Source organism: Crotalus tigris, unplaced genomic scaffold (assembly GCF_016545835.1).
Source record: "Crotalus tigris isolate CLP2741 ecotype Arizona unplaced genomic scaffold, ASM1654583v1 scf7180000019068.10715455, whole genome shotgun sequence".
NCBI lineage: Eukaryota > Metazoa > Chordata > Lepidosauria > Squamata > Viperidae > Crotalus > Crotalus tigris.
Window position 1 is genome coordinate 7130634 of NW_024097358.1, and position 16139 is coordinate 7146772.

The window sequence follows — 16139 nt, forward strand, 5'->3', positions numbered from 1 at the left end:
TGTGACCTGAAGGGAGACTAGACATTTCTGATAACTGCTGTCTGGACTCTGGTTTTATGTACTTCCTTTACAGCAGTGGTTCTCAACCTGTGGGTCGGGACGCCATTTGGGGTCGAACGACCATTTCATGGTCGCCAAACAACGCAGTCCACCATTTTTTCCCCTTTTTCCTTAGCTGTGCTACTCCCTTTTATTCTATTGGCTTTTGAAAGCCAATAGAATAGACTCTCTTGAATATTGGCTTTCAAAAGCCAATAGGAATTGTCCAGGCTGTCTCTGCTCTGCTGAGCCCGCCAAAAGTCCCATTCTGCAAACGGTGCTGCACCAGTTGAGTAGTCCTCGACTTACGACCGGTTGAGGGTCGCTGCATTAAAAAGGTTGAGAACCACTTTTTTACAGCCTTGCTACACAGTACTTATTGTCGATCCCTCTCTATGTAGATCGCTCAGGCATCGAGAACCCAGCATCAGTGGAGCAGCTACAGGAAACACTGATCCGGGCGCTGCGAGCCCTCATCCTCAAGAATCACCCCCAGGAAACATCCCGCTTTACTAAATTGCTTTTGAAACTGCCTGATCTACGCACCCTCAACATGCACTCCGAAAAGCTGCTCTCCTTCCGCATTGATGCTCAGTAAAAGATAGCGCAGGCAGAAATACTGCGAGTCCAGGCTCCTGACCAATTATCCTTGCTTTATTGCACTAACCAGACTATTTTGGGCCTGGATATGGCTATTTATGTGGGGGTAGCAGCTGCTCCTCCTGCCTGCTCAGAAATAAACAGCACAACCGCCTTTGTAAATATATCTGTGTATATTGGAACTGTGTGAAGAGAATATCCCTCTTCCTGGCTATGGTGCCAATTTCAGGAGAAAAATACAATGAAAGCAAACTGGATGGTTGTCGTCCTCTTTTTGTTCATTTCTTGCTCTCCTAAGTTGAAACTACGGTGGGAATTGGGATCAAGTGTGGCATGATCCTCATGATCCTTTGGCTGCTACCAGAAGGAAAACAAGTCTTAGATACAGGCAGGTAACTGGAGCCCCATTTGTTTTTTCTAGGGAGGGTGATGTGGTATGAAGTCCTGTAAAAACCACTAGGTGAAAAGGCTCATCTGCCTTATTGTTTCCTTAAAATGTTCCATCTTTTATGTTTTCCTTTCTGGTGTAGGAGACCTATGAAACCCTTTGTAATAGATGCCACTTCCAGGCAAACTAATTTTGAAATAATACCCCGTTAGTAGGAATGCAAGAGAACTAAACCACCTTCTTTGAAATACTCCTGTCTAGCAAAAAGAAAAAGAAAAAAGGAATAAACCATCATCCATCCTCAGATTAAATTGAAATAAAATGAGGCGATGATGTCAGTTGGCCTCTTTTTCCACATCCTGAATTCTTGGTGAACTTTCTGTGTGTAGTGGAACTGAGGTTGTACTCATTAAGGGAGGCTTGATGGGTACAATGGTAGAACAATTGTAGAACAATTTCAGCCCCAACCCTGTACTCAAGTTTTGGCAGTTAAAAGAAAGGATGTTATATACCAGCCACCATTTACCAGAAATGAGACACCAAAAGTCAGTTGGGGCTGTGAGGTTTTTTTTGTCTTTGTTTAAGGGTAGGTTTGTTTGTTTTTTAATCATATATTTATTACATAAATATATAGTAAAATAGACCAGCAACAATTACCATAAAAATATCTTTCTTTAAAATCCTGACCAAAAACACAAAAAGGGTTATTTTTTTTCCCCTGCCCCAGACTTTTCAGGGTTATTTTTTTTTCAAAATCGCACGTCACAGACAAATTGTGATTGTCGTTATTTTTTTACATCAGCAGCTTCCTGCTTCCCAGATGCAAAAAAGGAAAAGGAAAGGAAAGAAAAACAGAAACAGAAAAAAGAAAAGACAGTAAGGGAGAAGGGGGAAAGGGGTGAGGCAGAGGGAACACTTTCCCCATCTGGTTTTTCTTTCCCTCTGAACTCTTCCCCCCAACCCAACCCCCCCCCCTTCAGAAAACCCCATCTCCCAAATGTACATTCACTAACTCCCTGCTCACAGTTTCTTTCCCTGCTCTGGACTGCGAGGGAAAAACCACGATGCATAGTATATTGGGGTTTAAGTATAAAGTTAAGTACAAAGTTGTCTCCTTATTGGAAACTCCTTTCTATTCTCCCATAATCTTTGATGATAATCTAGATCCAAAATTTTAAAAAAAAACACCCTTTCAGAAAGAAAGACTGGCTGGGGTGTGTGTCAAGAAGATAGTGGGATATCATTTATAGGACTGCATGAGGTATGTGTTGGCAAAGAAATACTGAAAGGAGGTATGGGAATAATCATCAGTGTCTCTCCATGAACAAATCTATAATGTGAAAAAAAAAATCTACTTCTTACCCACAAATTTTCAGTCATTAAGTGCCCTGCATGGATGGAGGAAGAAACTTAGGGGCATTGTGTCCTGAAAAGCAACACCTTTTACTACAGATTGCAAAGGATTTTGCTTCTCCAGGAAGGGTGGCTCCCACCCCCATAGAGGTGGCACAGCATACAAAAGAGGTGGGAGAGATACTGTGTTCCTTGCACTGAACTTTGGGCAAAATGTGAGCATGCCATGATGGGGGAGAATGACACCTGAGGTGGCAGAGTATCAAAGTATGAACTATCGTGGGAGGGATTCACACCCTGAGATCTTTGCATCACTTTAAGGATAAGTTATGACCTAGGCAGCAGCCAATGTACCTTCCTACCCCAGCTGACATAAAATGAGGGACACTGCCCTCTATAGGTAAGTGGGCACATAGGAGTAAAGTCAGAGGCCTCCTTTCTCCATTAGCAGCTTTCTTGTGTAGAGTGTCTTGCATATATAAATCTTTAGTACAAAGAGGGAAAAAGGAAATTCTACTTTTCTGCATTCAAACTCCATATGGAAAAGCTATTTCAGCTCCCCTTACGAGGTGGTGTTACGTATGTGCTGGTGATGGAGAGAAGAGAGTTTTAAATGAGGACTACAATCCAGATCCTAAAAAGACATTTACAGGTAGTCCTTAACTTATGATCATTTGAAGTTATGATGGTGTTGAAAAAAGTGACTCATGACAGTCCTTGATCTTATAATCACTGCAGCATTTCTGCGTTCATGTAATCACAATTTTGGTTCTAGGCAATTAGCATGTATTTGTGATTGTTGCAGCATCCTAGGATCATGTAACCACCATATGTGACCTTCCCAGCTAATTTGCGATAAGCAAAGTCAATGGGGGAAGTCAGATTTGTTTAACAGTTGAATGATTCAGTAATAACAGCAGCAAAAAGGTCATGAAATCAAATGTGACTTGCTTAATGACTGCATCACTTAGTGACACGCTTCAGTTCCAATTGTGATTTTAAGTTGAAGACTACTGTGCCATTTTAGCTTAAGGGGGGTGCAAAATGCATTCATTCCTCACAGCTGATGAAGTGGTGTTGCCCAGGCTGAAAAGGTTTACTTTGGCTATAATGTTTTAAGTAATCAAGTAATCCCTGTGAAAAAGGGGCTCTTGCCTTTTCCTTGTAAGATATAACCAAATGAAGTTGGCTGTTTTACAACATGCTATTATTTGATCATACTCCAAAGGTATGGATTGAAACTATAAAGAAACTTTGAATTAATCTAGTATTGTAAATTCTAGCTGAAGTGATAATCTGTGCTAGTTCATTCACAAACCTATTGCTATCTAACCATGTTATCTAACAAGCCACTATTATAAAAATGTCAACCGGATCATCATCCAAAGACTCATGGTCTCAAAAGATGAAAAATCATTTTCTTAATTTTAAATACCTCAGGCTGGCTTTCTATCTTTAAAAAAAAGAAACCAAAAACTTAGTTTCTCAAATTATTAATGGGAATACATAATTTAGCCAGATCACTTCAGCCTGCTAGGCAAGAACAATGAAGGGTTCATAGCTCTACACTGGGTGCTAAGCTGAAATCACAGAAATGTTTCTAATTGGACAGACCATCTCTCATACCTTTCAGAGTATCATAGGGACAATTAAACACATCAACTAAAGTAGTATAATAATTAGCCAAGTCGAATGAACTAAAATAGCTGACATTTCTGTCTCCCCCTACACCTGCCTTTCATTTGAGACATTGGCAGGAGGCTTTGCATGTATGTTGTGCAAAGTGCAGATGGGGTTTAACACTTTGTATACATAGGATATCTGCACACAGTTGAAAGAACTATACTTATCAAATACATATGCTCTAGATGAAGTCAAGCAGGAAGTTCTGCACAAGCTCAGTGAAATGAATGAGTAGTCCCACTCATTTCAGGTAGTGTTTAGAAACTGTTTCTTTTCAGTTCAACTACATGTATTATATATACACATAAATATGTTCAGGCTCCTTCATCCAAGGTCATATCATTTGTGACTATTTTCTCAGGACTATAAAGCCAATCTTACATCTTGAAGTTCAGTATGTGTAGGAAATTCATAAAGGAGAGTACCAAAATACTATTTTATAGAGGCTGTACTATTTGATATAAGGCAATGAGGAATTATTATCCTGCCCCCTCCTTCCTGATAATCAGGGGCATCTTTACATGCTTTGTAGATTTCAAACATAAGATGTTCCAGTTACACCTTTTCAAGGCAGAACTAGTTTACAAGTTGGGTTACATATAAAATATTTACAGAATTACAAATGCTGAACAGACTGTTCACTTGATTGTTGTGTGAAAGTGTGTCCTTGCTGGCAACTTATACAGTATTATTAAGGCTTCTGGAAAAATGAGTATAGAAAACTAACGTCAAGATGGGGTAGCACTGAGCCTCGAATGGTAGTTCAGCTGCCCTGACAAGATGGGGGAATCTGAGACATTGGTGAAGTGAGGGCAAATGACAAACATGTTTGAGACAGAAACAAACAAGAATGAAAAAAATGGGGTAAGGTTACAGCAAGAAGGAAAATGTCTGCAAACATACAGAAACACATATATCTACATATAAGATATACCTCAACTCTGCCACAAATGTTTGGCAGAAATGTTTGAACCCAGAGAACAGGCAAGGCTCAGTACTTCTAGCTTTTAGATATATTCTGCCAGGCACAGCAAGAATTCTCAGTATGGGAGAGAACAAACCTGCCTATAAACAAGGAATACAAAACTGGCATGATAGAAGCAGAAAGACACTGTTGTGTGTATGAGATAGGGACCTTCTTTTCATAGAGAAGCAAATTTGTATTAGATATGTTTGTTACCTCTTAAGAATATTAAAATGCATACAAAGTCTATTAACTCAAAACCACAAGATTGGACACCCATACATCTGAGGTAATTTACACCGCAAATTCACAAGTCCCTCATTTACAGTATTACAAGTAAAACCTGCACATTTAGACATGAGCCAATGCTGATAGGGTGTTCAGGACACATCTGGGGTCACCATAAACCAGAGTGTATCTTTCTCATATATCAGGAAGATGTTTATGTAGGAACACCACCAACAATCAGAATAACAAACCCATTGAGATAAAGAATACATGTGACCTCAGCAGGGTCTCCTGGCAGTAGTACAGTGCCTAAACTGTTTCATGGCTTGTGCCTTTGCTCAGTCTACAAAAAGTGCAGAACAACCTGCCTTTGGATGGCACTCAATTTTTCTTATGCTGCCCAAATTTTAAAAAAACAGAAACAATCTGTTAGGGCCCTGGGCTGCCAAAGATGATGATGCACCTTAAAGTACATATAGTACAGGGGGCAAGGAAAACTCATCTCAACCCCCTCCCCTCCCAAAAGAAGGTAGGGTATTAATTCTAAATGAAGATGGGATTTGGAATAAGGTAATGACAGGAGGATTGTTTGAGATCTGTTTTTGAGCTTCTGGGTTAAGGGGTAAATTGCAAATTAGTTACCTATGCAAACCTTTTCAGCCTGGCAAGAAGGGTTATAAGTGGCAAGAGAGGCAAGGTTTCTGCAGCCCTTCACAGGCAGCAGAAGTATATAGGTAATCCTTGTTTAGCAATTGCCTCAGTTATGACAGTGATGAAAAAACTATGCAACTAATCTTTGCATTTACGACCTTTGCAGGTCTGTAAAGTAAAAGAAACTGGTATAAGATCGTAAGCACAATCGGTTTCACTTAGTAACTACTTCATTTAACAACCAAATTGCCAGGGGTAAATGAGGATTACCTGTAGCTCATTTTTCTGTTACCAAAATAAATGGCATTAGCCTCCAGAAGTTTTTTTTTTCTTTTAAAAAAGTATATGGCAGGATTTTGGGTCAGAACATGAAAGGCTGGCTGCTGAGGGAGAGTAGTAAGTCAAGAACTAGCACTAGAGAATAATGTTTGTTTTTCAGTGTGAGATTGTCCAGCTGGAACACCTTGATCTGTGGGGAGAGAAAGGAGGGAAGGAAAAGAGAATAAAGAGGCTGACCTTAGGCAAGAATGCCAAATGCACTGGAACAGTTTTTGGCAGACAGGCTGGGGAAGAAGATCTTAAAAATCATTATTCTAGGTCAAAATCAGTTTTTCATTTTTTTATGTATTGCTTATTCTAACCAAAAAATAAGAAGAAATATGAGACCTTCCAAACACTGTAAATAGTTTTGCAGAATGCTTGGCTTCAGGAGCCCTGTTTTTCTGCACCTCTGTTTTGAAGCAAACAGCCCCTCACTTGGATGCCATGTGAATTTAGACAACTGGAATACACTGGTATGAAATTAAGACTGAAGATAACTTTATCAGTTAAAAGGTGATCTGAAAAAGGATTTACTCGGGTTCTTCTCCACAATACATTGGCTTCAACTCAATTAATGGAATTTCTGGAAGCTGAACTTTAGAATTAACCCAGATGTTTGAGCTGATTAATAATTTTATTCTGATTTTTTTTGGAGAACATTTAGCAAGGTGGCTAGGATTTGATTGCTGAAGAAAGCAACAACTTTTTAAAAAAATCCTCAGAAAAAGACAATTATCATGTTTATTTGTGCAAGATTTCTTGGCCTAAATAAGTGGGCAGAGCACTCTGAAATACTCCAGACATTTTCAAAATGCCATGTAAGAAGCACAATGGCCACAAATACACAGCTTCAAAAGGAAAATGCAGAAATATTTTGTATACTGGCCATTTTGTAATAGGTGCCAGCTTGGGACAAGCATTCCATCTTAAGTGAGCAAAAAGAAGTAATCTTTTAAGAAGAGGATTTCAAATGGCTGGTTTTTTTTCAGCCTGCCCTTATGCTGGTTTTTAATATTTTTTAGCTGATCAGTCCAACTCTTTGATATTTACATTCATTTCTAACCTAATTGAATTGATATTGTTTCAAACTCCTTTCAGCTGAATTGACTGTGTTTAATATGTGCACATCTAAAGACCTCAAATCTCCCTCAAGCCACCCTCAATTCTTTCAGATGCTACATTCATCACTGACCCAAGGAGAGTTTCACACATTCGATGGTCCTAAGAACTACTGAATGTGTCATTTGATTTAGTAAAAACATTATTTATGTGATCATGATCAACTAAATTGCAGCTCATTCATATCAGAAAATCATCAGTATGGAAGGCATATGCTAATAAACATGCTTGAGGCTTAGAAATTACATACCTTGCAAAGCATCTCAATTTCTGAAATGGATACAAATGGGCTGGGAATACTAACCACTTTGTGAAGTGCAGATACATTAGTGAAAGCTGTACCTCTCCCTGAATGAAATATGAATAAGGATAGAAAATTAGTTAGTCAGTAAGTAAGCACCCTTTGATACATTTCTATAATATCTGGGATGCATTAAAATCTTTTCAGTTTGGAATGAATAAATAGATAAAAAAGAGTATAAAAAGATAAAGAATAGCTTGAATTGAGTTCAACTCCTGATTACAAGGATAATTCTGAATGTCTTTTCCCTTGTCAAAGTTTATTCAATATCTAAGTTAGAGAATACACATCTCAGAGATCTGATTTCAAGCCAAATCCCTGAAATGCATAGAAACTTAAGGAGTTTTTTTTTCTTTCTTTACAGCAGTTGTATGCCAGCCCAATCAGGGACTGAGGGTAGGTGTGATGCTGAAATACTATTGCAATAGTAACAGATGGATTTTTAAAATACAGTTGGAAAATGGTTAAATAGAAAAAGGCTCCTGACTGAAAACGTGGTACAGCATATTGCTGTTTTATCAAGACTGTTTAACAAGACTACATAAAGTCAAAGGACAATGCAGGAGTTACAAGTGAGTGAGAGTCACAAACCAATACCTAATGCTCTGTTTTATTTATTCAGTGAGTTTCAGCTCACTGAAGTTTGTTGTAACTCTTTTCTGGCCAGAAAAATGATTCCTACTACTCACATCTGCAAAAATTCCTGAAGTATTTCCACTGGAAGAATCATGGAAGGAAAGAACTGAAAAAAACTAAGGAACCTTATGGCATTTCAGGGAAGCATCCATATTTAATTCTGAATCAGAATGGGTGTTGCGTAGTGGGAAAGCAGCAGATTAAGCCTGAGTTCACACATTATATGTTTTAACCATGGTTTACTGAATAAATTAACTGTGTTCATAAAATATGCTAAACCATGAACTATGGCTTAAAAAGATGGCTATGTTTCGTTCTAAACTAAAATCAAGGAAAATCACATTGTATCTTAACATAATGTATGAAGCCAGCCTAAGGATAATGCAGTAGGCTGAGAGTAATGGTTGCACAAAAACAGTCTATCAAGAAAAAGGTGGGGGCTGCTTTGGATGGTTATGCTAACACAATATTTAAAAACTTACTAAATTGTGATGATCTCAGCACAGGAGCGAGCTCTGGGCTCTTGTAGCAAAATGAGGACAGCACAGAGGTACCTACAGATCAGAGCCTATTCCTCCTGTTTCAAATACTGTGCTTCCCTCACCAAATACTCCTTCAAGATAATTGTTTCCATGGTCTAACATTACCCAATTATACCACCAAAAGTAGATATAGCAGTCAAAATCTCCAACCTTGAACTAAGCAAAAGCTGTTCTTGCAAATAAGTGCTATATAAACCCCCATGGATAAGTGCTATATAAACCTCTGTGGCAGATCACTTGCATGGCATCAGAGAGGTCCCACACTTGGTTCCTAGCATCTCCAATTATCAGAAGCTGCTTTCAACTCTCTGAATGAGGGAACAAAAAATGAAATGTTCATGAAAAATGCAGCCCTGCCTTCTGTTGAGGATTCTGAATTGCAAGAAACTCAAAGCAATCAGATCACTTCACTTCACTGCTCTCTAGCCCCACTTTCTGCTCGGCTCTCAGGTGCCACCGCTAGGGGAAGACAGCCTGAAGCTTTGGGGACTGCTACCCGCCCAAAGAGAGATTACTGAGAAGCAGAGGCTAGCCTTGCTTCCATTTAAGGCAGCAACTTATGTCCATAGAATGAGTCTTTGATTCAAGAGTATATTTTCTGTCAAACTTTAAAAATATAAGATCAGGGCCTAGAAAAATAATTTGAATGGCCACTTTGAAGAAAATCCAGTGATTTTGATAGGATTTCCTTCCGGTTAGGAGTTCAGCCTAATTAATCTCTGCCTCTCACATACACAGAAACAGACACAATGTTCTTTCATACACGCAAGCACACATAACTCATTTTATTGCACAGGGAAAATTAATGTAAGAGGGGAACTATTTAACAAAGACTTGCAAGCCTGTTTCATGGGACTGATACAGACTTTAGAAGTTACGGGTATTATTAGAAAAGGGCAAAACAATAAGGGTTACAGCAAGAAGGGGCAGTGTTAAGTGGTCTGAGTAAACTAGCTATTTCATGTTTTATTTTTTGGAAAAGCTGGACGAAGGAACCTAAGTCTCTAACAAGCTGTGTGCACGTGCACGTGTAGATATACAGGAAATAGCATGTTATGACATAAATAGAATGAGAAAACACCAGTCTTTGAAATTGGCCAACTAGGCTATAAAGTTTCTCATCTTTGGATGCTTTTCAAATTGTTATTGCATGGATATGAGGCTTTGGGGATAGTTTCAAGCAAGTTTCATCAGCCTCTACACTGGACAAAAAAGTTTTCTCCCTCAAAGAAATCCACAATTAGCTCATACCTTCAAGGCAAAACTTCTGCATCTGCACATTCTCCAGATACATTATTTCAATGGACCCAGCTTTATTCCTTGGGGAAATAGCTGGTGGAATACAACTGGGCTTGTGTAACCTCTGCGCTTTAAACACAAACATTTAACTCCCAAATCAAGAAAAGCTGAATGCTGCTCTAAGAAAAATGGAATAATTAAGCAAAACTGCAAATGTGGGCTTCTTTTGCATAATATATTCTGTTTCGGCACCAGAGGTGTGCATTCCACACCACTGGGAATCCCACTTAAGGTCTGTTCTGAGATTTGATTAGGCTTCATAACCTGTCTTCGCTGCCATACAAGTTAGAAACTTGGTTTTAAACCCCCCCCCCCCCGGCCACAAGTCTGTTAAGATCTGTATTCAACATCACATTTGAGGACTGAGGAACAGGCATTGCCTTGAATATTATTCAATATGACTGCTGGCATTTAGGACCCAAGACTCCCTCCAATTCAACCCAGCAATTACTTCCCCATTTAACCCCATGTCATTTAAAGATGATAAAAATAAAGCAAAAATCAATCAAACAAAAAAGCATTGTTTTTCCAACCCAAATTTTTGTTTGTGTGATTTTTCTTTTCTTTTTTGTGAACAGACCCGTACAAAGATTTTTCTTAATTAAAAAAAATTATACATATTTTTTTTTTATATATATATATATATATTCTGTATATTAGCTTAAATTGGAGCTGAGTTCTCCATGCGCCGGCCGGCCTCTGAATCTTCAGATGGTACATCCAACATGCACCCAACCCATCATGTAACATTTCCCACGGCGTCTTGAATGAGGTAAGAGGTAAAGGGTTTTTTTCCAACGGAAACCATGTGACAGAGAGAAAGAACAAGGGAAGGGGGGGAATAAAAGTATACCCCTCTCCGGAATAACATATTACAGTTGCAGAAAAAGAAAAAGGTCTGGCTATTAAACTGACAAGAAATGGATCTAACACAGATAAAGCAGTTTAGAAGAGATAGAGAAGTCTGATCTATTTAACAGTGTTAAGTGCCAAAATACTTGCATTAAGGTGATCACAGTCTGGCTTGCATTAAAGGTGAAACAGACAGGAAGAAAGCGGGAAGCTGGTGGTTATTATCTTGTTTTTGTTTTTTCTTTAGAAATACCTCCTCCAAGGGCAAATCTTCAGAGTGGGGATTCGTAACTGGATGTTCTATGTCAAATATGGCCCTAGATACCAATTGCTCCACCTTTCCCAAGCGTCAGCCAAGAGGCAAAAATACAGGATTAAAGGCAGGGCTGGTGGCTATTGAATTGGGGCTGTTAGGCCTGGTCGACCACAATTTACTATTCCTTTTCTCCAAATAATGTTCCCACAAAGCTAACTGCTGGCCAGAACTTCAGAGGTTCTATTTTCCAACAACCAGTTACAACCACATAAGTATAACACTAAATAATGAGGGGGAAAAGCTGAAATCAAATGGAAACAATATCTAATTTGAAAACTTGAGGTGTTTTTTTTCTTGCTAGCTTGGCCAATTCAGTTTTACAAATGTGAGTAGCCTGCCTCCAAGTTCCCAACTGGATCAGTTCTGATATAGATCATGCAGCTTGAGGCTTGGGGCATTGCTCTGCCCATGACAGTTCAAGTTAGGCAGAATGGCCCTCCTTCTGTGCAAGGAAGTGCATTTGAGTATTATTTCATTCGTCTAGTCCCCCTCTGAAAGGGAAAATTAGACTTAATCAGTCCAGGATAAAACCTTTCTAACAGGCTTCTGCCTTATAAGAGAAATCTCTGCCTTTTCTTCCCATGTGCACAGACACAACTGGGACTACACAAGGGCCAGTAACGTACAAGTGCGGGGGACATGGAATGCTGTAGGAGAAAGAGAAGTTATTATGCAGAGCCCACAACCTCTTAATACAGAAGGGCTGTACAATCCTGGGTTGAAAAGGGTGTGCCATGTCCCCATGAATTTCACTGTCTTTGTGTTTTCTGTATTGCTAAGTGCCATTCCCCCCACCCACCCCGCCAAAATAAGAAAGAATTGAAACCTAACTCTGATTCTCTTGGGAGCACTGAAGAGTTAGGATTTCTCCTCGTTTCTTCCCCAGAGAGAAGGGCATTGAAGGGAGGGTGCAGCAGGGCAGCAAGAATACTAGTGCAGAAAGAAGTGTACCGCCACGAGGCGTGGGAAAGCGTGTGCAAAGAATTAGCAAAGGCCGTTTCAAAGCCCAGTGGGAACATTGCATGCAGCCTTTCAGCTGGGAGGGGGCAGCAGGTGTGGGTGGGAATCTGTCAAATCCACTCACCTTGCTGAATATGGAGGTAGATTGGCTGAAGCTTTGGGGAGGAAAGAGGGCACAACGGCAAGGAGGAAGGTTGACGAATATACCTCTCAACACTGGAACGCAAAGCGGGCACCTCTTAAGAGGCAAGCCCTGCAGTGCCATTCGAAGCAATATAAAATAGATCTTTCTTTTCTTTTCTTTTCTTTTCTCACCTGTTTCCCCCATTAAGGGCGGAGCTGAGGGGAAGGATTTTCATCTCACTCAAAGTGCATTTGTCCTTCACACGTGGACCTTCAGCCTCAATTTAGGTTTATTATTTTTTTGCCAAAACATCTGTGACCTTCCTCCTCCCACCTGCTCCTAATAATTTAATAGGATTTTCTCTTTTCCTCTCTCTCGGTTCCATTTCTTTCTTTCTTTTACAAAAAAAAGTGCATTTTCGATTTTAGCCTCCCAGGGAGGATAACTAAATGCTAAGGTTCTTAAAGAAAAAAACAACCAAACACACTCTGACGTTTCCTGGGACCGTTATGTGCAAAAGAATATATATATATATATTTATATGTATATATATTTATATATATTGGTAATCAAGTCCGTTTAAACGAGAGAGGTTTGATCAGGGCTCAAGAGGTGCCAATTGCTTCCAGTGTTGGGGGGGGAGGGCAGAAAAGTTTTATTTAAAGAAGGAGAGAAAGGCAAAGCATTTTGGAGTGGGGGGGGGAGAGAATAATATATGGACTGTTTTTCTCTTTTTTTTATGTTAAAGTTCAAGACAGACATTTCACCCTGGAAAGATGACTTTGGACAACAGGGGAGATAACAAGGGGGTAGGTGGGAATTGTATCGTCCACTTAATTATTTTTTTAAAAAAAAAAACAAAAAATCTGCCTAAACAAAGAATGTGTTGGCTACTGCACATTTCTACCTCATAACCCAGATTTTGTATAGCTTTGACTTTTTTCATGGCCCACCTCCTACCAAGGATGCCCTTGCTTCCCCTAACCAGGGGATTCATTGATGCTGACGTGCAATATTTAGAAAACCAAAACAAAACAAAAAAAATGAAAAGAAAAAAATGAAAACAACAAAACAGAACAAAACAATGAAAATCTGTTGTGTCCGAGGTGATGAGGTGAGGGTCTTGTGACCCAAGTCCAGACATCGCCCCAGCCCCAAATTGCCCCATGTCCCCAATTCGCCCACGCCACCCTGTTTGCCCCCCTCCATCCCTCCTCATGCCCTAAACTTCCTGATCCTCAAAGACCTCAAGGAAGAGTGGGGGGAAGAGCTCTGTGGGGCATTCCACCTTCATGTGCAGGAAGCGGCTGGCGTGGCAAGCCCCAATCATGCGCAGGTCGGTCACCTTCATGAGGAGCTTGGGCCAGAAGTGGGGAATGTTGTGTTTGCGATAATTGATGTAGTGTTCAAATGCCAGCAGATAGGTCTCTTGGCATTTTTCAATCTTATCAACGCAAATTAGCCCACTGCGGTCTGCAAAATAAATGGAAAAGAGGGTACATGTCAGGCAGGCTACACATTGCATGTGTAAATTTGTCTCTCTGCAAACAACCAAGTTGCCCCAATCCCAAGTTACCTTTCTGACTCACTAAATCTACTGAACCCTCATTGCTCAGATTAGAATTAATTCTGCGTCCTCCATATGGGCAAAACACAGAAACTGAAGTTCAGCTCCTTAGTTTTTCTGCTCCCCGCCCCCAAGAAAGACTCCATTGAGAGCATCCACAAATATGCTTGCAGGAAGAGACAAAGACTTTATGAGAGAGGATAAGAACTTTGTCAAGGTCTGTAGGAACTGGCCTAACTGATTACTTTGGACCCAAAGGATGAAAGTTCCCTATTCCTATTCTAGCGCTTTAGACATACAGAACCTCTATGTGTATGAAGAGGCTCTAGAGATTAAAAGTGACCCTTGCCCACTGCTTACAGCTATCTTATGATGATCTTCAGAAAAAGAATACAGGTGTCCTCACTTAATGACCATTATTGGGACTGCACCTTTGTCACTAAGCAACACTTGACAGAATTGCTTTTTGACAGTCATAATATAACTGAGAATGAATATGCTTCACTTAGGCATTTTGACAAATCTGAAGTTGCACATTGCCCATCCTTGATCTCAGGGAAAGGCTGTAGCTAAGATGCTAGCCCACAAGCAGTCAAAAGTTCAGGTTCTTCTTTCTCACAAAGTACAATTTTAATATGAAGTCTTACAAAGCTATTGATAATTGACAGGGATAATACTGAGCTACATGCAGCCTTGGTCTGACTCACTTATGTTTGAATAATGCCAATCACATAAGAGGCACACTGAGAGCATAGTCCACCCTCCACACATACCTGAGGACATAAGCAGCACAGCCTGGAGCAGTGCCACTTCAGTGTCATCCAGGCTGAAGGCAGAGAGGGATTTTCCCAGATCAAAGATGGCATCTGATACTACGCCCAAGCCACCGTTCTTCAGCTGCTCCCGCTTGACGGCCATTTCACCACTGAGTGTCAGGGTTTCGCTTTCAGGGTCATAACGCACAGCTGCCCGCAGTGACATAATCTCCATGCAACAGCCCTTCAAAAGGATGATCTGGTCCTCACAAGGCAGCTAAAGACAGAGAGAAGCATGATCATCTTGGCCCCAGGAATGCTTGGCTTTCTAGAATAGTCCCACTGGAGCGAAAGAAGACCTTACTCTACCTCCCAGAGAAAAAAGGTATTTTTGCTTTCCAGGGCAGAAAATTGGCGCAATAAAGAGAGACAAGGAGTGATTGTGCTATCAATAGTGGGGCCCAGAAGTAGCAAGAGCATACATTCTCTGGGTCAAATTAGCAGGAAATCAAGAGCCAGAAGTTAGTAGTGGTAGGAAATGTGATGCTTCTTTTGAAAGTCACTTATTTGCAGGAAATGTTCTTCTTTTAGCAGCTGGCTCTGTTAACCAGGAAGCCCACTGAAATTTGCTGCCCTCAGCTAGTTAGAAATGCTCTGAGGATGGCTATCAGATCATCTACAAATAACAAGTTACTGCATGATAATTCTCCTACAATTTTCGGCCTGAGACAATGTTCCTTCCCTCCTGCATTTATGACCAAGTCCTTGCTTTCCAATTTTGACTTATTTATCCACTCTGAACGTTTTGCAGACCTAACAAAATAATTTGTGATAATTAATTCATCAATCTAAAGCCATCATGTACGAAATATCAAAGAGGATACTTTACTCTGTTAACATTAATGCTGTATAATATAATGTGCTGAGTTTTCACAGCACATTAAAATAGAGTAAAATGATGTTGGTAGTTCAGGATGTTCTGGAATCCTGCCTTTCTTTCAGCATGCTGTATAAACCCATCCACTCAATTTCCCTAAATTAAATAGAATTAGAAGAAGAAAACAGAAAATTATTTTCTGAAAGTATGATAAATGAGGCCCAACTACTTTCATTACTTAAGGGAAGGATTTGGTGTAGATTTACCTGATGTTCTCTGTTTGTACAACCCACAGCCTTATCGATTCCAGGCTAAACTACTGCAATGCAGTAGTCCTCATTAATCATCCATTTGCTCAGTAGCTGTTCAGATTTATGATGATGTTGAATGAAGAGACTTTCAACTGGTCCTTGAAATTCTGATTACTTCAGACCTCCCACATCATGTGAACAAAATTTGGGCCAACTTATTTATTTATTTATTTATTTATTTATGAGACTTATATACCGCTTTAAGTGCAAGCACTCTCTAAGCGGTGTACACCAGTAAGCAATGTATATATAT

General features: G+C 39.9%; 2 protein-coding genes across 6 annotated transcripts in view; one reads left to right on the forward strand and one right to left on the reverse strand.

Annotated features, from left to right (window-relative positions):
• Positions 1-5964, forward strand: part of NR1D1 (nuclear receptor subfamily 1 group D member 1) — a 22429-nt gene extending 16465 nt beyond the window's left edge. The window contains exon 9 of one of the 2 annotated variants that reach the window (XM_039358799.1): positions 441-637. In XM_039358799.1, coding sequence (XP_039214733.1) covers positions 441-637 — 197 coding nt within the window. Of the gene's footprint in view, positions 1-440 lie in introns of both variants that reach the window. The other variant, XM_039358798.1, reaches the window with a different exon arrangement.
• Positions 1623-16139, reverse strand: part of THRA (thyroid hormone receptor alpha) — a 163440-nt gene continuing 148923 nt past the window's right edge. For all 4 annotated transcript variants that reach the window (XM_039358801.1, XM_039358800.1, XM_039358802.1 and 1 more), the window contains 2 exons: positions 14717-14975; positions 1623-13849 (listed from right to left, as the gene is read on the reverse strand). In XM_039358801.1, the coding sequence (XP_039214735.1) occupies positions 13599-13849; positions 14717-14975 (510 nt within the window). In that variant the 3' untranslated portion in view covers positions 1623-13598. The remainder of the gene's footprint in view (positions 13850-14716; positions 14976-16139) is intronic.